At 45.8% G+C, this 24,661-nt stretch overlaps 1 protein-coding gene across 2 annotated transcripts in view; it reads left to right on the top strand.

Moving 5' to 3' along the window:
* The window catches only part of Mnn1 (menin 1), a 52,295-nt gene that overhangs the window by 16,468 nt on the left and 11,166 nt on the right, over positions 1 to 24,661 (top strand). Inside the window, exons 4-8 of one of the 2 annotated variants that reach the window (XM_084583696.1) lie at positions 115 to 380; positions 5,546 to 5,721; positions 16,736 to 16,956; positions 18,160 to 18,348; positions 21,971 to 22,162. In XM_084583696.1, coding sequence (XP_084439822.1) covers positions 115 to 380; positions 5,546 to 5,721; positions 16,736 to 16,956; positions 18,160 to 18,348; positions 21,971 to 22,162 — 1,044 coding nt within the window. The remainder of the gene's footprint in view (positions 1 to 114; positions 381 to 5,545; positions 5,722 to 16,735; positions 16,957 to 18,159; positions 18,349 to 21,970; positions 22,163 to 24,661) is intronic. The other variant, XM_084583697.1, reaches the window with a different exon arrangement.

The following is a 24,661-nucleotide window of genomic DNA, read 5'->3' as shown; positions in this document are numbered from 1 at the left end:
AAGGCCACGCGGTCTCATGTTCCCTTTAACAGTGAATTGTACTGTACACGGCTATCAGCATGGCAGTAGGAGGCTTTAACTTTATTTTATCGCTGTCCTTCGCTGTCATTGCAGCAACTGCTGTGGCTTCTGTATGACAAAGGACACCTGCGGAACTATCCAATGGCCCTGGGGAACCTCGGGGAGTTGGAAGGCCTTTTTCCAACACCGGGGCGGCCCCCACCACAGGATCTGTTTGCCGAGGCAGTGCACGCATCGCGCACTTACTATCAGAACCATCATGTCTACCCCTACACCTACCTAGGGGGTTTCCTTTTCCGCAGCGGACGTCTCAAAGAGGCGCTGAGGGCATGGGCGGATGCGGCCGACGTCATTCGAAAGTGAGTGCTGGTTGTCATTGGTGCATGGGCTTTTAAAAAAAAAAATTGTACACAGATGGATTCAGAATGAAAAAAATGCATTGCGAGCGTCCACTTAGAAAAGTCTTGGCTACATACTGGATGATTTGTAAATGGCAAAAAAAAAGAAAGAAAAACTGTGTCAAAAGATAGGAGCTCAGGTTTAGTGCTCCTGGTTAACGTGGTTGTGGTGGGAATGCTTGGAGCAGAAAGAAAGAAAAAAAAAAAAAAAAGCTGCTGCGCGGTGATGCGCAACACTTAGGGATTTGATGTATGATTTGGTTTGGAGGTAATAAAGAGATAAAGGGCAAGGAAACCAGATTGGCGGTAAGTAAAAACAGTCAGACGTTCCACCAGTGACGAAGGGCGAGGTCAAGAAAGCACTAGAAACTATGAAAAGGGGGAAATCAGCTGGAGAGGATCAGATAACTACAGATTTGCTGAAGGACGGGGGGGATATCGTGCTAGAAAAACAGGCCACCCTGTATACGCAGTGCCTGGTGTCACCGACGGTACCGGAACCATGGAAGAATGCAAACATTATCCTCATTCACAAGAAAGGGGACTCTAAGGACCTTAAAAATTACAGACCAATCAGCTTACTGTCTGTTACGTATAAGGTATTTACTAAGGTAATCGCTAATAGAAACAACCTTAGGCTGCAATCAAGCAAAGGATCAAGCAGGGTTTCGGAAACGATGCTCTACTATCGATCATATCCATACCATCAATCAGGTGATAGAAAAGTGCTCGGAATATAACCAGCCCTTATACATAGCATTCATTGATTACGAAAAAGCATTTGACTCAGTTGAAACCTCGGCGGTGATGCAGGCATTGCGAAATCAGGGGTAGATAAGCCGTACGTGAAAGTGCTGGAAGATATATATAGTGACTGCACAGCAACCATAGTTCTGCATAAAGAAAGTAACAAAATTCCCATAAAGAAAGGTGTTAGGCAAGGAGACACAATCTCCCCAGTACTATTCACAGCTTGTTTAGAGGAAGTATTCAGAGACTTGGAATGGGAGCAGTTAGGGATAAGGGTAGATGGAGAATACCTCAGTAATCTGCGATTTGCTGATGACATTGCCTTGCTAAGCAACTCGGGGGATGAACTGCAAATGATTAATGACCTAGACAGGAAAAGTAGAAAGGTAGGCTTGAAAATCAATATGCAGAAGGCTAAGGTAATGTTCAACAGCCTCGGGAAGGAACAGCAGTTTACATTAGGTAGCGAAATACTGGAAGTAGTAGGCGAATATGTCTACTTAGGACAGGTAGTAACCGCAGATCCGGACCATGAAAAGGAAATAACAAGAAGAATACGATTACGATGGAGCGCATTTGGCAAGCACTCGCAGATTATGACTAGCAGCTTACCGGTATCGCTCAAGAGGAAAGTATACAACAGTTGCATCTTGCCTGTACTCACCTATGGGGCTGAAACGTGGAGGCTAACCAAGAGAGTTCTACTTAAGTTGAGGACAACCCAGAGGGCTATGGAACGAAAAATGGTAGGGGTAACATTAAGAGATAGAAAGCGTGCAGAGTGGGTCAGAGAAATAACTCAAGTTACCGACATTCTAGTAGAAATTAAGAAGAAGAAATGGACATGGGCAGGACATGTAGTGCGAAGAGAGGATAACCGATGGTCGCTGAGGGTAACAAACTGGATTCCAAGGGAAGGAAAGCGTAGCAGGGGGCGGCAGAAAGTTAGGTGGGCGGATGAAATTAAGAAGTTCGCAGGGGTCAAGTGGATGCAGCTAGCACAGAACTGGGTTGAGTGGAGAAATATGGGAGAGGCCTTCGCCCTGCAGTGGGTATAATCAGGCTGGTGATGATGATAATGATGAAACCAGCTGGTAATTTGGTACTGTATTTACTCGAATCTAGGCCGGCCACGATTCTAAGCTAAGACCCCGAAAGTTAAAGTTCACAGAAAAAAAAGAAAAAAAACTTACCTCAATTGTAGGCTGACCGAAAACACAACTGCAAAGAAGAAGTACAGCACGCTAATGACATTTATTTACAGTATCCTGCTCAGTCGTCGTCATCGCTGACTTCCTTAACAGTCTTTAGTGCCATCAAGTGCATTGGAAATGCAGCACTTGCGGAATGCGCGTACAACCAGGCTTTCCGGGATATCATCCTAGGCTGCAGAAATCCAACTGGCCACGACTCCAGCGATGCGTACTTTACACGACCTGTTGGTGCAAGCTCGCGCTCTTCACCAAGCCAGTTCACGTAGTATTTGCGCAGCCTATCCTTGAAAGGCTTATTAAGGCATACATCTAGAGGCTGTAACTGGCCTGTGATGCCACCAGGTGTGATAGTGATGTTGGTACCAGCTTTGGCAAGCGCAGCTTTTACGCCGTCACTTAAGTGGCCACGGTACGAGTCCACGACAAGGAGTGAATGTTTGGCCAAGAGGGCCCCTGCACGTCGCTCTCAAACTACTATTCTTATCCACTCCTCAACCATTTTGCTCGTCATCCATTCATTTTTATTAGCGCGGACGATCACATTCCTAGGAAACACTTCCCGAGCTGGAAGCATCTTCCGTTTGAAAATTACATAGGTGGGCAGCTTGTGGCTACCCGCCGTGTAGCACAGCATCACCGTCATGCACTGACATTTAAGGGGGGACGCGGGCTTTGAAAGTCGAAAAATCGCGAAAAAGTCGGCTTTTCAAAAAGTACATATCTCGGCTGTATATGTTATAAACTACCTTTCCTATAATTATAAACGCCTAATTCATCGTGGAACTGCTTTAAATTAAATATACAACTGGGCGCGGCAGCCCCAGAGTCGCGAGCGAACGGCAAAAGTACCCAAACTTCGCGCGCGCGCCATTTCTCTGCCGCTGAACAAAGCGCCGCCATCTTGGTCTTGTTTTGTTTGTGAATGCTTGCCCTTTTCCATATTGCCTTCGCCGGCGGCGTCCGCGGCGTAGCAGAAGCGTGGCTCGCTTGTGATTGGGGGCCTCACAGGGATTGTTGAGCTTCCCGCGTCTCGAATTCGGGCTGTGATTGGACAAAGCGCGCGCTCCGTGAAAACGCGGGGGATCGAGCGACTGCTATTGGCTGCTGCGCGCGCTGACGCGGTAGCCCCTCCCCGGCGCGTCGTCTGCTCCGGCTTGCTACTGAGCTGGCGTTCTTTGTACGCTCGCTGAATCGCTCCACGTTTCACCATTTTGAGATCGCCGTGATCATCTCTCGTTACGAATTCTGGTGGCGTGTTTTGAACGATTATGTGCACTTTGTGGATTATTGCACGGTCGGCCACGATGCGCGCTAAGAAGTTCAAAACACTGCTACGTCGTCGTTCTGTGAATGCCCTCCGAATCGCGAAGTTAGCGAAAAGCGTTGTCAATGGGCGCAGAGACGTTTCTATTAGTGCTGCTTCTGCTACATCACTACTAGACCGACTGCGCTGCCACTTCCAACTGCGTATCTTTCGCGTCAACGTAAGGAGCCGGCGTTTGAAGCGTGCCTGCTGTACCGACCTTATCAACCTCGGCGATCTCGGCCTCCCGTATCGCGTCTGTCATCGCAAGCGATAACGCGTCGTCAGCGTCGTCCGCTGTTCGCATGAAAATGCACTTTCCGAGGGAATCGGGGAGGTGGAGGCACAACGTGCTGCAGTGAAAAACAAACTTTAGACTTGAAAATGCTGTTTTAAACTTCAAGGGCCACTTTCTCAGAATGAATTTTTTTCATGGTATGGTTGCTTATTCCCGCAATATTTCTGGAACCGCTAATCGGATTCCTACCTGGTTTTTTTTATTGTGTGCCTGAATAAATTTCCGAGGGCAAGACAAGCTCATTTTTTCAAATTATTGACTCTGGAATTTATAATAAACGATCAAAATTAGGCTAATGCAAGTCCAATTAGTGGCACTAACTTCAATGCACTGCTAAAAGTTTTCGGCAGGGAAATTAAAAAAAGGGGCTCTGTCTTGCCCTGTGGTACCTATTCAGGAACCTTCATAATGAATTTCATAGTGCCAACACATTTTGCAAGTTCACCAGGCATGGAACAAGGAACCCATGTGAACCATTCTGATATACTTCTCTAATTTGAGTACCAATGTGCGCAGCTCCATGAAACCTTGCAGTTATTCAAATGGCTGTGCCATGAGTCTACCCTGAAAATTTCATTCAATTATCTCAAGAAACAACAAAGTTGGTATTCAAAGGTAGCCTCCCCCCTTAAAACCATATGGGCATTTGGTCAGCATTCCCCATTTGCCCTAGGGGGCAGCTGTTCTCCATCCTGTTCTCTATAATGAATCGCTGAAACGAAATCGGCTTCTCTTCAAAGTCGCCCGGCAGCTTTTGACAGGTAGGCGTGCAACGTCGGAGGCTGAAGCCAAAGCGCTTCACGAACTTTTGCAACCTGCCCCGGCTGGCTTTGAACTGGTCCCGTGGAATGCCTCGCACTCTTTCCAGCCCTCTTGCTTTGGTTTGTAGCAGTGACACCGCCTGCTTGGTGCTATGGTGTCGGTGAAAAAACCGCACATATAAAAACTCCCAGAACGCACTCAGGGTACCACACGAGCACACGAGAAGACAAGGCCAAAATGGCAGCCAGTGCTCGTGCATGCTTTGGCCGGCGTCGGCTATGGCTTGTCTTTTGTTGGCGTTCCGTGGGGGTGCCACCTGCGAGCTACTTTTTTTTTCCTATATTATGATTATGAGACCCTGAGACAAAATCCTCGAATCTAAGCTGACCCCAGAGTTTTATATCTTTTTTTTTTTTTTTTTACTATCGGCCTAGATTCGAATATATACGGTAATTGCTTCCAGAACAGACGCAGTGCCTGGTTAGTTCATACTTTGTCATTATCGGAAGAGGTTGCTTGAGAAAATGTGGCTGTGTGCATCTGAATGCCTGTACATTGCACAATTGCATTGCATTGTACAATGCTTTATTTTTTGGAATAAACGCACTGTGCTACTGAGATATTAGGAGACAAACGCTTTATCTGACCACCCTCTCTTTTGCTGTCTCTTTTACGTGCTACATCGATTTTGTGAAACAAAATAAAGAAAATATGCACTGTGTAGCCCGTCAGCAAGCGTTTGCAAGTTCTGCCATGCTTTTCTGTAGTGTGATGATTCTATTGTTCCCTGATTCCCTAGGTTCAACTATGGCCGTGAGGATGAAGAGATTTACAAGGAGTTCATGGAGATTGCCAACGAGCTTGTTCCGCAGCTGGTCAAGATCAGCAGCTCAGGCGACGGTTCGCTCCTCCAGGACCCGAGCTGCTTTGCCTATTTGCTGCGTTTCTACGATGGCCTCTGCGCCTGGGAAGAGGGTATGTGGAAGCTGTGTGTTTTGTACTTCCTTGCTGGTGTGTCTTGCCTTATGCACTGCCAATTCCAGTTTCCATATTTTCTTATGTATAACTCGCACCTTTGTGTTAGATGCGCCCCATGCATATTTAAGGGCTTTCAATGAAAAAGTTGGTATATAAGACACAAACTTGTATAAGACGTACCTCAATTTACTGTGAGCAATGAGACTTGAGACGCTTAGGCGACCATTGCGAAATGCTCAGTGCCTGTGAGAGCATTCCTTACGAGGGATGAAATGATAAAAAAAAAGACGTAACACTCGTGTTGAAAGGCAGAGAGCAACACTTTATTTAATGCCTTCAAAGGCTTCCAATATGCTGTCAAAAAGTTCGCCGATATCTGGCAGAATCGCTGCTCTAATCGTAATCATGCTTGGGCGTTGGCCGCAGCCAACATTCTTAGATAGAGACAGAAAACTATGCTGGCGCGCCACACTGTGGAGTAGGCCCAAACAGTCAGCCATCAGGCGCCCAACAATCTCAAATCAAACGCAGCGCCCCTCCCCATTCATGCGGAACATTTAAATGCTACTAACCCTCTTCTTTTAGAAACGCAACGGAAAATAAAACTGCATTTGCCTTTTTAAACACATTTTTGTACGCATATGAAAACCACCGCGCCTGCTGGCGCGTCTGAAGCGAGGAGGTTGCAGACGCGGCTCAAGCGTGTCATCTGCTTTCTGCCTGCTTGATATACGTCTGCAAACGCGGTGTCTTTTCATCATACAAAAGTGGGTTTAAAAAACGCAAATGCAGTTTTATTTTCTGCTGCTCTACTGAAAGAAGGGGGTTAGTAGAATTTAAAATTTTCGCCTTAATCATTCACCGCAGTGTCGGGGAGGGGTGCTGCATTCGATTCGAGATTGGCGGGCACCAGATGGCCGACTGTTTAGGCCCACTCCGCACCACATAGTTTTCCAACTGTCTCTTATTTAAAAACGTTGGCCGCAGCACAGTCAGGAAGTCGAAAACGTACATCGGAGGCTGCTGAACGAACTGTTGCCGTTCTATTTTCACCCGTAACATTTGGTAGAGGTGCGGGATAGACCTATTCCCTTTGTCCCCGACGGAAGCGACCAGCGTAGTAATGACATCACCGCGCCCACTGGCCTTCGAACAAGCCATGCCTGCAAGGCCTTCAACCCGAACCGTCCCACCGCTGACAGAATGCTCATCTCAAGAGCCACTCAAACTACTGGCCTACAGGATGCTACAGGCTCCTCGTTCATCATCCATTTGCCATGCATTCTAAGATCCTTCTATGGTGACCCATTTGAAGATATCAGAGATTGGCTCGACCACTACGATCACGTTGCCGCCTGCAACGAATGGAACGACCATCGTAAGTTGCAGAACGTTTACTTTGCTTTTGAGGACTCCGCCAAGAGTTGGTTCGAGAATCATGAGTTGACCCTCATGACTTGACAGGAGTTTCATAGTCAGCTTCTGCATGACTTTAGAAGCCCAGAACGGAAACAAAGGGTTGAACAAGCTCTCCAGTGTTGAATCCATAGGCTAAATGAAAGCGTCATAATGTTCTTTGAAGACATGACCGAACTTTTCGGGCGTGCTGAACCGAACATGGCCGAATCCAAAAAGGTGCGTTTTTTAATACACAATGTAAAGGAGCAGCTGTTTGCTGGTCTAGCTCGTAGCCCCATGACAACCATGAATGAATTTGTGCACGAAGCTACCACCATGAAACGGGCACTGCAGCAACGCGCCACCCAGTATGACCGCACGCTCCAACTCTCAGCCGTCAATTTCCCTAGCTTGCCATGCCTTTGGTAGCATATACAGTAACTCTAAGATAACGATGATCATGCACTCCGGGAGCTTGTGCGTCAGATTGTTCAGGAGGAATCGCAACACCTCCACACTGAGTGCGTTTAGACGCCGCTTCCCGCCTTCATTTCCAATATTATACACGATGAGGTACAAGCAATACAGCCCCTCATACAGCAGCTTGCCAATCCTCTAGTTCTCTTGTATGCTGAGATCTTATGCTCACCTCCGCCTACCTCTACCCGCCTTCCTCCAGAGCCCTGGCTATGTATATCAAAACTGCTCTTACCACCAGATGGGCCTGCGGGGCTTCACACCTGATGCACCTCGTCCATGTTATAGCGAAAGACCGCAAGAATTTGAAGAGTACCTCACCAGCCGTGTCTCTTCCTCCAGTTCACGTAGCCGATAGTTCTGGTTGCCTTCTCCTCACAGGTTTTCACCGAGCCGTCCTGCGCCCTCCGAGCCTGCCAGACGCAGGTCTCCCAGTCCGTGCCGGGGAAACTAGAAACAGCGACCTCCAGGGGTGCGGCCGCTGTTCATTGCACTTTCGAACATCCACCACTGACGCCTAGTACTACCACTGTCGCCCTGCCGATGTTCATCAGCGATACCAAAATCGTTTCCACAGACCTGCCAGTGTGTGTTGGCAGCCATGCAATGCAGTCTCTGGCCATCCATGCAGTCACCTAATCGTTGAGTGCCCTCGTGGACACATTACTCAGTCATGAGTCGGGCACTGGCCATTGAATTAAAAAAATTCAGGACGCCGTGGCACGGGCCGCAGAGTCGTATGGCAGGTGGTCATTCAGTCACGCCGGTTGGACGATACACTGCTCGAATTGGAATCCGTATAGCTGTGTTTCCAGCATGCTTCATTGTTTTGGGTGAGTGCTCAAGGCAGCTTATTTTAGGGATTGGCTTTCTTCGAGAATAGGGAGAAGTCATAAATCTCCACGAGCTTCTAGTTTCTTTTTCTACTGCTCGAGCTCTGCCGACCAAAGATGACGAACAATCTGTTATGGCACTGCGCATTCACAATGATGATGTTCGCCTACCCCCTCGAGCCAGCAAGTTAGTCACAGTTGGCTGTGACGACATACATACCGCTCTGGGAGACGTTGAAAGAAACGCGTCCTTGCTCCTTGGGAGGCAAATCTGTGTCACTCGTGCTGTTGTAACGCTTCGTGCTGGGACTACCCACATCCTTGTTACAAACTTTAGTTTGGAGCACCATACACTGCCTAGACACAGTGCAATTGCTTATTGCGAAGCCACCAACACTCTCAATAAGCGCCCCTGCAGTTTCAGCCGGTGTTGAACAACTGCCGTCTCCTTTCGCTGCCAAGCTCAATATTAATGCCAGGTTGTCACCATCAGAGAAGTCGAGCCTTCTGGACTTCGTGCATTCATTCGTGGAATCTTTTGCTCTCTTGTCAAAAAACGGCCAGATGCCACTTGCCAAACATCAAATTATTACCAATGACAACGAACGACCAGTGAGGCAGCACCCCTACTGAGTGTCTTCAACGGAACGAGATGCGATTTGCCGTCAGGTGCTGCAGATGCTTGACGATGATATTATACAGCCCTCAACAAGTCCTTGAGCATTTCCCGTTGTGTTGGTCCGGAAAAAAGATGACACATTACATTTCTGTGTTGACTACAGAAAGCTCAACAACGTGGTAAAGAAAGACGTTTACCCCCTTCCCCGAATCGATGATTCTTTGGATCGCCTTCGCCATGCACATTATTTTTCGTCTATGAATTTGAGAACAGGTTATTGGCAAATTGAGGTCGACGAGCGCGATCATGAAAAAAACGCCTTTTTAACACATATGGCTTATATGAATTTAATGTGCTCCCATTCGGCTTCTCCAGTACCGGCCACTTTCCAAAGAATGATGGATACTGTACTCTCCGGCCTCAAATGGCAAACTTGCCTCGTTTACTTGGATGATTTAGTTTTTTTCTGAAACATTTTCGGAGCATCTGAATCATCTTCATGCCATCTTCACTGCCATCTGTTTTGCTGGCTTGACCCTTAAACCGGAGAATTGCAACTTTGCTTTCGGCGAGCTCAAATTTTTAGGCCACTTTGTTGGCTCTGATGGCACCTGCTTTGACCCTGAAACGGCGACTGTGCTGGTGGCGTTTCCGACACCAACCAACCAACAAGTACTCTATGCGGCAGTTTTTGGGCCTGTGTGCATACTACTGGCGTTTTGTCGCCGATATTTATAGAATCGCAGAGCCCTAACTCGCCTCACCAAGGATGCCGTTCCTTTTGTTCCAAGGATGCCATGAATACCAAGCTGCATTCGCCGACCTTCAAATGCACCTCCAGTCATCACCAATCCTAGACCACTTTGACGAGAATGCCGTCACGGAAGTCCACACAGATGCGAGCAATGTTGGACTTGGTGCCGTGCTGGTACAGTGGCAAGACGGCATTGAGCGCATCATCGCCTACGCCAGCCGCGCACTCTCTCGTTCCGAAAAGAACTATTCGACAACGGATCGGGCGCTCGCTAAATTCAGACCGTACTTTTACGGACGACCATTCAGGGTCGTCAGTGACCATCATTCCCTGTGCTGGTTGGCGAACCTTAAGAACCCTTCTGGACGCCTTGCCCGGTGGAGTTTGCGACTCCAAGAGTTCGACGTTACTGTGGCCTATAAGTCTGGCCAAAACGCACTGACGCAGACTGTCTCTTGTGCGCGCCGCTGCCACTCGACATTGCTGACGCTGATCTGAACGACGAGACCTTCCTTGGAGTAGTCACAACGTCAACCCTTGCTCAAGTGCAGTGTGAAGACCTTGAGTTTTGTCTGCTCATTGGTTACCTTGATGGCCGCATGCCAGTACCATCTCGTCGTTTCTCGCGAGCGCTGGCCTCATTTTCGCTACGCAACGAAGTCTTGTACAAACGAGCGTTCACAGCCTCTCAGCACATGTACCTATTAGTCGTTCCTGTTGCACTTTGCGCTGAAATTCTGCGCACTTGTCACGACGAACCATTGTCTGGACATCTTGGCTTCAGTCGCACGTCGGCATGAATACATCAGAAGTATTACTGGCCCATACTTGCGGCCACAGCGAGACAGTATGTGAAATCCTGTCATGACTTACAATGCCTTAAGACACCCCCTCTGAAGCGTGCCGGTTTGCTCCAACCTGTTATTATTTATTTGTTTACTACTCGCAGTGCCTTTGTAAGGCATTACAGTGAGAGGGAACGATAACAGAGTCTACTCTTAACAAATTGCAGGTACATTGGAAATGAAGCATGCATTAAAAAAAAAAAGAAAAAAAAGCTCTGGCAGGCGTAACAGAAACGCAAAAATGTGATCACTCGTCAGTAGGAAAAAAGATGCAGAAAATACAATTAAACCTCATTATAACGAAATTATAAAATGTCCTCTATGTTTCGTTACATCCAGATTTTCGTTATATGCAGTTTTTGCATGAAGGACAATGCAGAGCAAAAGCCAGGTTAAGAATTGAATGTAAGGGAAATCACCTTGGAAGTGTTTACAGTAAAAGAAACATGGCGCAATTTATCAACAGTGGTCGCTCATTCTGATCAACGTTCCTCTCACGTCAGTTTGTATTGTATCATCTGAAACTTGTAAGGCTCTGCCAAATTTCCAGTAATTCAGCACTAGCCGAGATATAGTTGGCGTCGTGATGAGTTCGGTATATCAAGGTCAACCACTGCGACGTGTTCGTTACATGGAGTTTTTAAATACGTGCAATTCAACGGCGGCTGCGTTGGGGAATTAAAAGCTTTGTAACATCGAGGAATTCGCTACATGGAGATTTGTTAAAGAAATATTTTACTGTATGACAACAACTAGCAGAGCAAACATGCAAGTAGATAAGCACACGGTGGGCGTAACATCAGCAAGTCAATGCAATACAATAATAAGTTTATTTCCAGGTTCAACTGGAGGGTTTCCCGGATAAAAGCTGCCTTTGCAGCTTGACAGTGTCCAGGAAACCCATACAAGAAGCAGCAGATGAGTGGGGAAGGAAGTCACAGCCATCTACTCCGAGATTACCACCGAGAACAGCCAAAAATAACAATGTAAAACAAATTTTATTACCAAAGCTGGTGGCCTGTGAGATGACCATAGGTTTTGTAATTGTGGAAGTTGTTACCGCTGCCGTTTAAAGGAACAGAACACTGGCCAAATATGTCATGAGATTAAGGTGGAGATGAAAAGATCTTGCCTCATATATTACAGATCGAGCACTACAATATCAAACAAAAGAGGCCTTACAATTTTAATTTCTCATCGAAAATCACATAAAAACTACTGAGGCGCTATCTAGCGGAGAAATCCTATTATTTTCACTGTAGTACCCCGCATGATTACATGCCACGCGGGGAGGAGGAGCTCGAGCGGGCATGGCAAGACATCTTGTACAATTGGTGTTACAGCCGTGGGTACTATACCAGGCCGAATTCCAAAGACTCACGAGGCGGCAGGGGGCGAAATTGAAAACAATGAATAGAAACGCAATGCGCACGATCACGGCCTTACCAAAACTTACCCCTATTCCTATTCTCCAAGAGTTTGCAGAGATAAATATGTTGACAGAATTAATTGAGCAACGAGAGGCAACAAGGGATATGAAGCGAAAGTATGTTATGCCCATATCATCCTTATACAACGAAGTGGCAGTTCAAACGCCGCCAATGGCTGACCCCCCTCCGTGGGAATTCACGACTATTACGACAAACAAGACCACTCGGCTTCGTCGCAAAGAAAAGCTGGCATCTCGACCTCTGGTTGATGCACTTCCAGGTACCTGCATTGCATATACGGATGCATCAATTATAGAAAATGGTGGTAGAACAGCAACTACTAGTCCAACACACAGTGAACTAAAGGTACATAAAGAATATGTTTCAGAATACCCGGACCTGCTTGTGATGGAACTTTATGCAGTCCACAATGCTATGGAGGCCATAAATAAAATAGATTCCATAACAGAAGCCCACATCTATACAGACTCCTTAGCCGCCATAAAACAACTGAAGAAAGTGACAAAGACGCTATGTGTAACCCAGGAAATCCACGCACTCAATAAAAAAACAAAGATGCGCATCCAGATATATTGGACACAAGACGATGCTGAGAACGCTGAGCAGAGCAAAGTTCCAAACACTAATGCGCCCCCCACCAGGCTCCCTTTTGATGCTCGCTCCACTGTTTCCATCTTAGCATCCTCTTTAAGGAAAAGTACACGTGCCCTCATTCTCCTGTTTACTTTCCCCCTTCCTCATAACTTTAGAGGAGGTTTCCCTCAGAAGTATAAGAGCTGGGGCGGCCTTTACCCCGTCGGTAACATACTGATGGGAATCTAAAGAAGACATCGGATCAACCACATGCCCGAAGTGTTCCACACCAGCTGCAGAAGTGGATGTTCGCCACCTGCTGTGGACTTGTGCAGGGACAAGGGCATCAAGGACACAAATTCTGCGCGAAGTGGGACTAACTACAAAAAGGGAAGAGGACTTCTCTAAATGGCTCACCGACAACAACAAGAGTGGGAGCCTGCTCGGGTTCCTTACCGAAAATAATTTACATGACTTTCTATAATATGCCTTATGGCAAGCTTGCGTTAAAAAAAAAAAAAAAAAGACTACGTGCCAGCAAAATATCGCTGATCTTCTTAAGTGCACACTGTTCTTTTTTCTTGTCATAATTTATTATATTTTGCACTCTCTCCACTGCATCCTTGAATAAAAGCACTCCTCCTTTCGCACTGCGAGAGGCATGCTTTCAGGTTTTGCCACTAGATGGCGCCACAAGGTTTGAAATTTCGTGAATGAAGCGATGATAGTGCTTACTAAAATTTTCGCCAAAGAAGCGTGTGTTATTGCACCGTAACAGCCTTGAGTATGAAACTGAAAAGGACGTTACTCTAAGCAAAATATGTCTAATTACAGTCTGGCTAGTGATATTTATATTTGTTTTCTGTAAGTCTTTTGTGTCGACAACCAGATGTCATCGCGGTCGCTGCTCGTGGTTTCCAGCATCGGACTACATAAAAACGGGTGCATGCACTGATTGAAAAATTCTCGGCAAAAATTTTCTACAGCGTTTGTACCAAAACCGCTATGGAATCGAACAATTTAGACATCAATCTTTTCATTAAGTCGAAAAAAATTTGAGACCTAAATTTTGGTGTTCTGTCCCTTTATCCCTTTAACTATGAAGTTCACCTAGGAATGTCGCAAAGAAAAAAAAAAAAAGAAGACACTCGTAAGAAGCATCATTGTATAAGGTACACTAAGAAAATTTTGTAAAATATTGGCTGTGGCTTGGCTAAGGTTAAGCCTGGATATACGTAGCAAAAATCGAGGTGAAATCAAACGTTCCACGACATCGTTTAACACTGGTAAACGGGGAGGCATGGGTGGATAGCGATACCCATTGGTATCACTATAGACAAGCGTCATGTTTGTAAACAAAGGGGCCACTGCGATCGGCAGTGACAAGGGGTGTAGGCAAAAACTCGGCGTGCCTACACGGTGCCAAGCGACGCTGCCTTCGAAACCAGTTCACGTGGGCGAATATTCTGAAGCGTAAGCTTCGCTTGTGCGTAGAAATAGTCTTGTTTATGCCTGGAGAGTAGTTCAGCACTTTATCAGCCAATTACTTCTGGAATTACCTGGCGAAGAGCGCTGAATTGGCTTCCTTCTCCGTGGCCTTAGCAGTGCGCGGCTACGGTGGGCGACTGTAGTGACTGAGTTAAATGTAAACTAGAAAGCGCAATGTATATAAAAGACTAACAGCCAAAATTGTTCAACTCTCGTGCCTACTGCTAGCGCATGCAAGGATGACGAATGAATGACTGGAAGGGTGTTTTTCATGACTTAATTCTTAATGGGCTTTCTGATACTCCAAGCACCCCACACTAAAAAACAATATATTGCCGTCAGCTATCGTAAACTAGAAATATTTCTAGCTCAGTGTACCGACAACTTAAGTCAGAATTTCAATAAGAACTCAATCTTTTAATTCTTTGTAGTATGTATATTCGCCTATAGTGTGCGCTGCCAATATGTTTTATCCTGCTCGATAAAAAGACGTTTGACGTCTGTTTCATCGTACAGACGTAGCCAAGGTCATTCACAGGTTAATATATGCATGAAGGCCCGTAAGAATGTTCTCATTTTTTTTTTTTGTCTTGAGGAAAGGTGCACGAATGGAAATGCAACGTTTTCCACGATCGCTTGCAGCAAAATTTGCACGATCTGTTAAGCTTTTTTTTTTTTTTAATATACTCTGAAACTGTTTATTCAAAAGTTCGTCACCTTATCTGCTCATTTTGCACCCCTCATAGCTGATTACACTTTGAGACATTACATATAGCATACTTAAATATATCCTGCTTATTCAGAGCGACGTTGTATGTGGATATTCAATTCGTTCGTCAAAATCTTGATGACCTTCAAAAAGAAAGTGTTGAGAAATGACGCTGCGTGAATTTGCCCGGATCCTTACAATATTTACTTGTATTCTATAGGGCTGGTGATGCAGAGTCACCGTTGAAACTCGCGAAAGTGATATTAGAGAAAAGTACTTCACAAGACCTGTTTTGGCAATGTCGCGCTGGAGTGAGCGCTCAAACTAACAGCAGTTACCTTCCCAGCAACTTTTGTGACCTTTTCTGTACGAACATATGCACGAGCACAAGTGAATATAAGTCACAGTGCGGCTTCTTAACTTGATATAATATATACGACAAAATGTGCACGAGCTGCAGGCATTTGTTATTGTGCTGTTCATCGTGAGATCGAAAAGCAGTCACGACAATTAAAAGTTGCCAACAAACTGATCAAATTTCAGTACAGACGTGCAACGCACGTTAGCCGCGAAGGCAATCAGTCGCCGAAAGGTCTACTTGTTTCGCTCAACGCTGCTGCCCATCGCTCTCACACTTGTCTGACGGCAAGAAACATGTGAAAACAGGTGCTATTTTCCTTTTTTGCCTCGTGGCGCAACCAACCACACTGCAGCATGCAGGAATATTGGGAATTATGCCCGAAATCACAGCAAGCACCGCGCATCCAATGCAGACGACCCGAGCTTTTGCCTACACCACGAAAGTCACTGCTGTCGGCAGCGCCACCGCATCTCCACTGACATCACGGGCTGATGCTTGTCTATAGAAAGGAATTTTCTGTTTCACTAGAGATCCTTTACACGTTGCGCACACCCTAGTCACGGTTCCACTCAACTCGACAGATGCCAAACTCAACGTCTCGTGCATACTGTCACTTACCCAAGTCAAGTTTCTCAAGTGCCATAGTCTCTCACACACATCACAAACATGGCCAAATGGGTTGTTTACAAAGTCTGACGTAAACACTCTGGACGCACTCGCGCTTTCACTGAGTCTTAGCACGTGTTCGATGTAGCGGTGAGTCTTGGAATCTTCCATGTTTTCCTCCTTCTGCTGGTCCTCACTTTGTTGACAACCACTGGCCACAGCGGTGGCCATAGCGCGTCGTTCGGCTTCTTGGCGACGTCTTTTCGCGAGGTGTTCCTCGCGTTGTTCCAGCTTTTCAGATGCACATTTCGCCTTGGCTCGATCTTTCCTCCGTTGTTCGGCGGCCAGCTCCCAGGTGACTACCTCTGGATCGGAAGAACTAAATTTCTCCGCTCTTCTGCATCGTTTAGCAGCAGCGGCACTTTCCTTGGCTTCCATGTCGAACACACCTGCCAGTTCTCCGTCAAGCGGCGCACCCTCCTTGCACATGCGCAGTAGTGCACGGCACATCTGTGGTAAACATGCGGCCCGGCTAAAGGTCAGGCGGCGGCCGTGGCGAGGAGGCGATGCACATGCGCAGTAGCACGTGGCGCATCTGTGGGTCAGGCGGCAAAGTCGGCTGCGGCTCTTGTGGTGTCACTTGGTTTTCGCGCATGCACAGAACTGGCGGCTCCCGCACACTCGAAACTCTGCTCTGACCTGCGTAGTGCAGCTTCTCGCTACAAGATGCCGCGTCCTATACACCAGAAAATAAGGTACATCCTTACCTTGTGCAATATTTTCCGGTTTATATCTTACAATCTACAGTGTTTTGACATAGAAACAAGGTCGGGGAGGGAGGCCCCAAGAAGTTATTGAGTATTCGGTCTTGCTCCCCCCTCCATCTGCTCCTTTCAGGTTCGGCAACGCCCGTGCTTCATATTGGCTGGGCTCGACCCCTCGTGGGGACCATCGCCAAATTTCCGGCAACAGTGAGGGCAGCTGTGTCGGTGCACGCGTCGACAGGAGACGAGGAGGAAGACGTGGAGACCAACAACAAGAACCACAAAGACGCGCCACCTTCGGTCTCCAAGGAGGACTCCAAGAAGAGCAGCGAGACGTCTTCACAAGATAGCATGGTGAATGACCTGTCTACCTCTGTTCTCTTTTTCCTGCTGGGTTTCCTCTTAGAGGGGAACTGTCTAGTGCGTTCCCACAATTTTAAATCCTGTTCAGTTGGTGGCTTGACCTGCAACCTGTCCATGTGTCTTTTTTGATGCCTTATCTGACAGGCATGTTATAGACCTGCATCGTTGTTCTCAGTTTGGTTTTGTATCATTCAATGCTGAGCTGATCGCACACTTGTGTGGCCTCTGAAAGAGTGCCAAAACTCGGTTAATGTTTAAATAATTGTAAGTTTACGAATGTATGCTATGGCGAGAGTTGTAGAGAAGACAGAGAATTGTAACTATGTCGTGTCGTCTTGATATCCCATTTTTTTCTTGCCTTTATTGGTGGCGCCATGCCTTGATTAATCCCTCCTCTCCTGGGTATCCTTTAGGCTTCATAAAACGTCACCTACGTCATGCGCCACAACAAGTAAAACTTTTGGCATATAAAACACTGATCAGATCACAGCTTGAGTACGCCAGTCCAATATGGAACCCATCTCAGATATACTTAACAAATGCGCTCGAATCAGTTCAAAACCGCGCCATCCGTTTCGTGCATCGCGCATACTCGTATTCCATCAGCGTTTCATCTCTAAAGGAAAATTCCAGTCTTGATAACCTTTTACTTCGTCGCCGCATTGCCAGTCTTTGTTTACTGCACAAAATTCTAAACAGTTCACTAAATCAGGCACCTTACATTGTGCATCGCACCCACATACCTCATCGCGCTTCGCATCCATTTCAGATAACTCGGCCTGTTGCTCGCACCAAAACTTTTTCAGGATCTTTTTTTCCCCGAGCAATTGTGGACTGGAATGCCCTTCCCCACGAAGTCGCCGCCCTCTCATGCCAATCTTCATTTATTGATGCCTTAAAAATTTATTTTCAAACACAATGACCTGCGCTTGTATTTTTTTCATGCTTGTAAACCCACCCCTTATGTAATGCCTCCAAGAGAGGCCTTTAAGGAAATAAAGTGAAGTGAAGTGAAGTATCCCCAGATTAAAAAAAAAGAAAGATACTAAACAAAATTACTATACAGTAAATACCGTAATAATGATTTACGGAAAAGTAGTTGCCTCAGACGTTTAGTCTGATATGAAGTTGTTGAAAGGAAAAGTGACGGACAGTTTAAAAAGAAAGGATTGTTTTGTGTGCGCACGTTTGCAGATGGGCGATGGCAAAGAACCCAAAGAACACGATTTCCTCAAAAGCCTGGAAGACCAGCTGGGGCAGAGCAATGGCCCACCACATCCAGACATTGTTGCCCTCGCGGCAGCATGTGCAGAAAACATCCTCAACCCCGACTACCTCTTGGGCTGCGGCGAGCCCTTCTCGACCAAAAATGGCAACAATGTGGTCAGTCTTTTTTTTCTACACCCTGCCATTGATTACAAAGATCCCTATAGGCGTAACTTTATATTTAAGCAGAATCTCCACAGATTGAGGATGAGCCTTGCCGCATTCAAAATATGGACATTTCAGTTAGTGCAGCTAAGCCTAATTAGTTTTAACTAACTTTAGGGATGGTTTCTCAGGCTTTGGCAGTCCGGCATTGATCGAGAAGAGTGCTATAAATAAACCGCGGCATTGTGAAAAGGAGATCAACTCTTGCAACTTTTGTCACTTCTTGCTGATAACGACGTGAGCGCATTAAGTTGAATATTTAAGGTTTTCCATTTATAAACTGTCCTTTCTCATCCTTCTATCTTTGCTTTGACCTAAACCACGAATGCTCGTTTGAACTCCTGTTGTTAGTTAGCCAACTGACCTGACGAGTCCTGCTAGTTATGGGCATCTGCATTCAGATGGCAGTGGAACCCCAATTATATGATGTTCAGGGGACCGCTCGAAATCATTGTAATAAATCGGGTGTTGTATAATCAGGAACCTCACTGAATGGGCGCAGTTGCTTAATTAACGCACTCGCTTCTCTGGTTGTCAAAGAACTATATCTTTTTTTTTTTTTTCTTTTCAACTACACTTTATAAAAGCCCCCCATTTCTGTTTCCAAATATTGCTAACTACGACCATGCAGCCAGGAGTCATTTCGTTGTCAGCGATGCATGCGTGCAGTCCCGTCACTGCACATTAAAGTAGGCGTCACATGTGACAATGAATGTCTTGAAGAGGGCACTAGATTTGTGACTGTCATGAACCTTTGAAAACGTTTCGCGACGTGCGGTGCAATCATGCCGGTGACGTATCGCTCAGCATGCACTCTGCCTAGAACCGTTGTCAGCCCACCATATACTGTATCCTCCTGAGACTGGGGTAACAAATAACATAATACAAGTAGAAGTTTTAATTTAAACTGTGCACGTGCTTACTTTAGCCTTTTATGTATTTCTAAACTTTTTCTGCCTAGTAAATTGGAGGTTGCACTGAGCTGAAATAATCAGTGCTATTGGGGAAATATCCAACACTTTTCACCTTCGTTATTCGAGTGACTTATTCTGAAAGCTAAGGAAAAAACTGTGACCCTAAATGCATTCTGTGTCTCAGGAGGGTACGTCTGCACTAGGCATTATATAGAAAAAAGAAAGAGACGTAGCATCCATGCACTGACACTGACAGGGTACCCACTGTAGCAGAGCGCGGTCCTCTGAATGACAGCGCGTTGCTTGCTTAGTGCGTAGCCTATGCATAGTCCTATGCGCTGCAAGTGCAGTGGAGTCATTTTCGATATTTCCATCAGCGATCACGTACGATGTAAGCCTGTTCGCAGTTACTGCCAACATCATAACTCTTTCAAGCCTAATGCAGGTATAAATAATTTTGGTTACATCTTCGTCAATGAGGTGAGAAAAGAAGCGGGCTAGGTGAGAGCCGCATCACAGTGTAGCCCAGTCCAAAAACCATTATATCAAGCACTTGTGTGTCACTTGGCATCATAATTAGGGAATAGTATCTCCATCTCAAACCCCTAGAGAAGTCTGCAAATAAAGTGCTTCACCAGCCTTGATTATTCTGGTTGGATGCTGCTGCTTGTGTGTAATTTTGCGTCGTGTTATCAAAACATATTCCATTATGCCTGTGGGAGGTGTTCGCCAGGCCCTCACTAGTCTATCATAAAATGTGGACCGTCACATGATATGATCAAGGTTCTGCTCAACTGATCTTCCGGCTGCTGATTTCCGGAAGTGTACACCAGTTTGCCTTCGTTTACTTAACGAGGCACCATTAGAACAGTGGCCAAGAGAAGGCTTTGCAATTGTGCTTGCTTCAGCAAATCTCTTCTTACTGCGTGACCCCTGGCACTTCTGATAAGGATATTTAATCATTTGGTTTCCGATCATGTTCTGCTCTCCGTCCAAATCAATAGTTTATGCAGATGTGGCACGGTCCGAGGTTGCTTCGAGAATTTTCGTCATCAGGCTGAGTGCTGAAAGTCTACTTGCATTGTTGGAAATAAAAAAATAAAGGAATAAATAAATACACAAATCACTTAATGCGTCAATTTATAGAGAGCTATTGGTGATTAATTAAATGAAAACAAATACCATAAATATGCAAACACCACAACCACACCATCTGTAGAAAGGGCAAGGAGTTCTTTATTGTACTAAGCGTAGAGGCGTGCTGTTCAGTCTCGTTCACTTTGTTCTGTCTCTTTTTCTCCTTTATTGTCCCTTTTGTTTTGTTTTTGCAACGTGGGGGACCAAAACTGTAGTTTTTTCACTTTTTCTTGTTTGTCTGCTTCTCTCTTTTTCTTTCCAACTCTTTGTAACTATGTGCATTTTTTCTCTCTCTCTCTTTCACACCCTCCCCTTCTTCCCTGCTTTTCCCTCTATTACAACATTACCACTTCCATTACGAATGTTTCATTTCCGCCCCTTGCAATATCGTCTGCCTGTTCCTTTGCTTTACTGTGGAACGTCGGCAAATGCCTCTCACTGCGGGTTCTTGTTTGCTTGACACCTGTTTCATTCTTTCTTGCTTCTGCCACTCATCATTTTCTTGTCTCTCTTGGCGACATGCGTCACTCATCTTCGGTTTTCAATCGATCCTCTGCGTGCCACTTGTCTTTTCGTGCTTTTTCTACCCTTGCTGTGGCAATCTGGGCTGTGCAATTTACCTCCTTGTTGTGGCGCTAATGTTTTGATGGTTCATGGTTTGCGTATCTGTCCTTCCATCCCTTCGTTATATGCAAAACGGCACAATTTATGTTAACTCTTTGTTTTGCGGCTTTCCTAATCTCTGCTTGCACCTCTCCCTGCCACTTGTGGCATCTCCCCGCAAATTCATTCATTCATTCATTCCTTCCCACTTTCTTTGTATTGCTGTTTTCTTTTCCTTGCTACACTTTTTTTTTTTTTTATACTGTCCCACTACTTTCTTCATTGCCTTGTTTTTGCCTGGATATTGTCGTGTGCTCTTTGTTTTCTCGCCATTTCTTATTATTCTGTAATTGTTTTATGACTTTTTGTTTACCTCACTTCATTTTTTCATTGCTTGCTTGTCTGTCTACTTTTTTGTGCTTACCTTTCTGATGCTCTTTCTTGTGAGGATATCTTATTTGTTCGTATCCATGTTCTTTTTATATCCACGCTTTACCTTAATGACTTTTACTGCAAAATGCCTTTTCTCTGGCCCTCTTTCATTGCACTCTCACCATTTGTGCTTCATTGTTGTTGCACGTTTTGCTACCATTGTTCCTTTGTGCATCTTCCTTGATTTACACTTTTTTTCTTGTCTTGCATCTCTTCCTGCTGTTTATTTTTCTTTAACACTTGTTTTGCTTCAAACATTTGTGTCTTTGCTTCCTCTTGTGGCCTGCTGGTTATTTTGCTCATAATTCGTATTTCTTTGCATGTTTGATGCTGTTTCTCCTTCCTTCTTTTTTTTCGTTCCTGTCCCTATCCCCTGGTCCTTCACCTCCTGTCCTGGTCTGTCCTTCTGGCCTTCTGACCTTTTCACCCCGTACCTCTTTGCCCCGAACAACGCTCTTTCCCATCTGCAACTACGCCGCATTCGACAGCTCTCTGCCCTGAAGTCCTCGGAGTCAGACTTTATGGTTGGCGACCTCTTTGACCCCAAGGTCAATGGTCACACTACCCCAGACGAGCTCATTCGGGCCGTACAGCAGGAGGCCAACAACAACAACTACTGCTTCGACGATGATGACCTAGGTCTGGATGAGGCAAAGGCAGTTCCCACAACAAAGCCGGAGGTAGGCGGTTGCTTGCTTGCCAGGGGTTGTTGCCACAGTGGTGACAGTGACCATACATGCGCCCGCTTGTAGCACGAAAGGGTAAGGAAGTTCCTTGGGGTATCACAGGTTTACAAAGGTGATTGATTGCTCTGACTCGTTTGTGCTTGAGTCGTATGTGGCGATATTTCTCTCTAGTTTGACCCAGCATTTTTTCTGCTATTCCTGATGATTGCCATGAGAATTTGCAGCAGCACGCTGCCGATTGTGGTGTGGCGGCACCTTGTGGTGCGAATCTGAAAAGGCTTTGAGAGTTTTATGTGATAACCACAAGGCGGTAGCACTTGTACCCTCAGCCCTGATAGGGGTACATTTTGCTTATTCATCCAGTTGAGAGGCATGAAACACCGAAAAACCTGTTTTTGTTCAATATTGTTGTTTCATGGGAAAATAGTACTGGTTAAATTCCACTGCTACTCATCTGGCTAGGTTTTACTGGGCGTACTGTCAAGAGCATATCAGTTGGAAATGTACCCCAGCATGTGTGCTTTATACCGGTTTCCATTGGGCGAACAGGAGCACTTTTAGCTGCACTAGAAGTGCTTTTGCGAGTTTCAGTGCCTACCAGTGGTCGAGCAGGAGCAGTAGCGTTGTGTTCCATTGGCAGAGGAGGTGCGCTTTTGGGGTCCCGGGAGCAGCCAAAAGCAGCCCTCGGTGCTCCGTCGCCAGCGGCGGAGTACAGGGAGAACGGAGGAAGTCACGTGACCTTTTTGATGTCACTTCTGGCATGGTGGGTCTCAAGGGAGAGCGCGCGCTCTCTCCTTCGGGACCGGCCGTCCTTCTGGTTATTCGCCGCCCGGAGCCCGGGCAGGACGGTCGAGAAAAATGGCAGAAGACGGCAGCGGTGGCGTTCGGCCGGCAGATACGGGCAACGCAAGCGTGGGAAAAGTTTGATCACATGACGCCTGACGTCACGCACTCCGCCTTGGTGCGCTGCTCTCCGAACAGCGTGAATGTTCCATTGGGGAGACGAGAATGCGCGTCCCCAGTGCTTTCGTACGCTGCTCTGGCTGCTCGTTGCTCTTGCTTCTGTTCGCCCAATGGAAACCGGTATTAGTTAAGTCTGTGAATACCAGTGTAGTAGTTAAAGGTGTTTGACCTTGGAAATGACCATCATTTTGAATCGTGTCAGCAATATTTTGCCTTCCAGCTTTCAGTACCTTGTCAGTTTTTCGCAGGAGTAATGACCGACTTGTGCTTTTAATGACTTTTAAGAAACTTTATGGATTCCAGCAGAGATTGTGCGAGATACGGTGGGTGTTGGCCAGTAACGCCATCTGGTTTGAGTGAACAGATTAGATTGAAAGAGCTAGTTAAACTTTCTTGCTCTTTCCGTTGAGCAGACAGTGATAGGGTGATGAGCTCATTAAAGTATTTTACAAAAGAAGCTGACAGCCATTGAAATCAAGGAAAGCCTCGGGGACTATTTTTTTTTTCATGTTAGTGTTGATTAACAGAGAAAATTTTATTTTGTGTTATTGTTTCTGACAGGGCATGATTTTAAAGACAGTAAAATAAATGACAACTGAGATTGTGGGCAAAGGTCCCACCCACAGTATCAGTTCAGTTCAGTCGTTCAGTCGTGTCCGACTCTTCGTGACCCTATGGACCATTTCACGCCACGCTTTCCGGTCTCTCACTATCTTCCTAACATCACATAACTTCATCTGCAGTGCCTCGAGGATGCCATCTAACCATCACGTTCGCTGCCTACCCCTTATCCGGCGACCGTCAACCTTTCCCAACATCAAATCTTTCTCCAGCGACTCCTCTCTTCTCATCAGATGACCAAAGTAGCTGAGTTTTAACTTTAGAATTTGACCCTCCAATGAGCAGTCGGGGTTTATGGTCGACAATATCGACTGATTTGATCTTCTGGCTGTTATTTCTTCTACGCTCTTTAAAATTATCTTCTACATATGATATTGTGCATTTACTTTCTCCCATCTAATGAGCACTTGCCAAAACGAAAATCAAATTTCGAAATTGTATCCCACATTGTATTCTTTGGGAATGCTGTGCTTCTTGGAGTGCTTCCTCGGCTCCCCCAGTCACTTAATATAAATTTATGCATGCCCCGACCGCTGCCTTTATTTTGCCTATCTTATGTTGATGCTAATCGTACTGTAATTGCCCACAGTTGACCCTTTCATTATACTGTCTGCGACGGTACTTAATTGTTGGGCACTTTTTTTGAAGAGCATCTTCCAGCTCCTTTTCGTGGATTTTAGTTAAAAAATTGAATACCGGTATTTAAGGAAAGGAAAGGCGCTGTAACTTTCTCCCTTCTCAGTGGACACAATTGCATTGTGAGGGAGGGAAGGGAGGAAGAAAAAGTAGAAGAAAATAAAAGAGTGAGAGAAAACCGTGTCATGCTGGAGGCCTCCCAGTAAAAATTGATCACCTGGAGTTCTTTAAAAGGACCCTGAAGCGGTTTCTGCCAAAGGTAGAAAAAAAAAA

This window comes from Amblyomma maculatum, chromosome 11 (genome assembly GCF_055883805.1).
Source record: "Amblyomma maculatum isolate TAMU_Amacu chromosome 11, ASM5588380v1, whole genome shotgun sequence".
NCBI lineage: Eukaryota > Metazoa > Arthropoda > Arachnida > Ixodida > Ixodidae > Amblyomma > Amblyomma maculatum.
The sequence above is the reverse complement of the archived record's forward strand: the minus strand, read 5'-3'. Positions and strand labels throughout refer to the sequence as shown.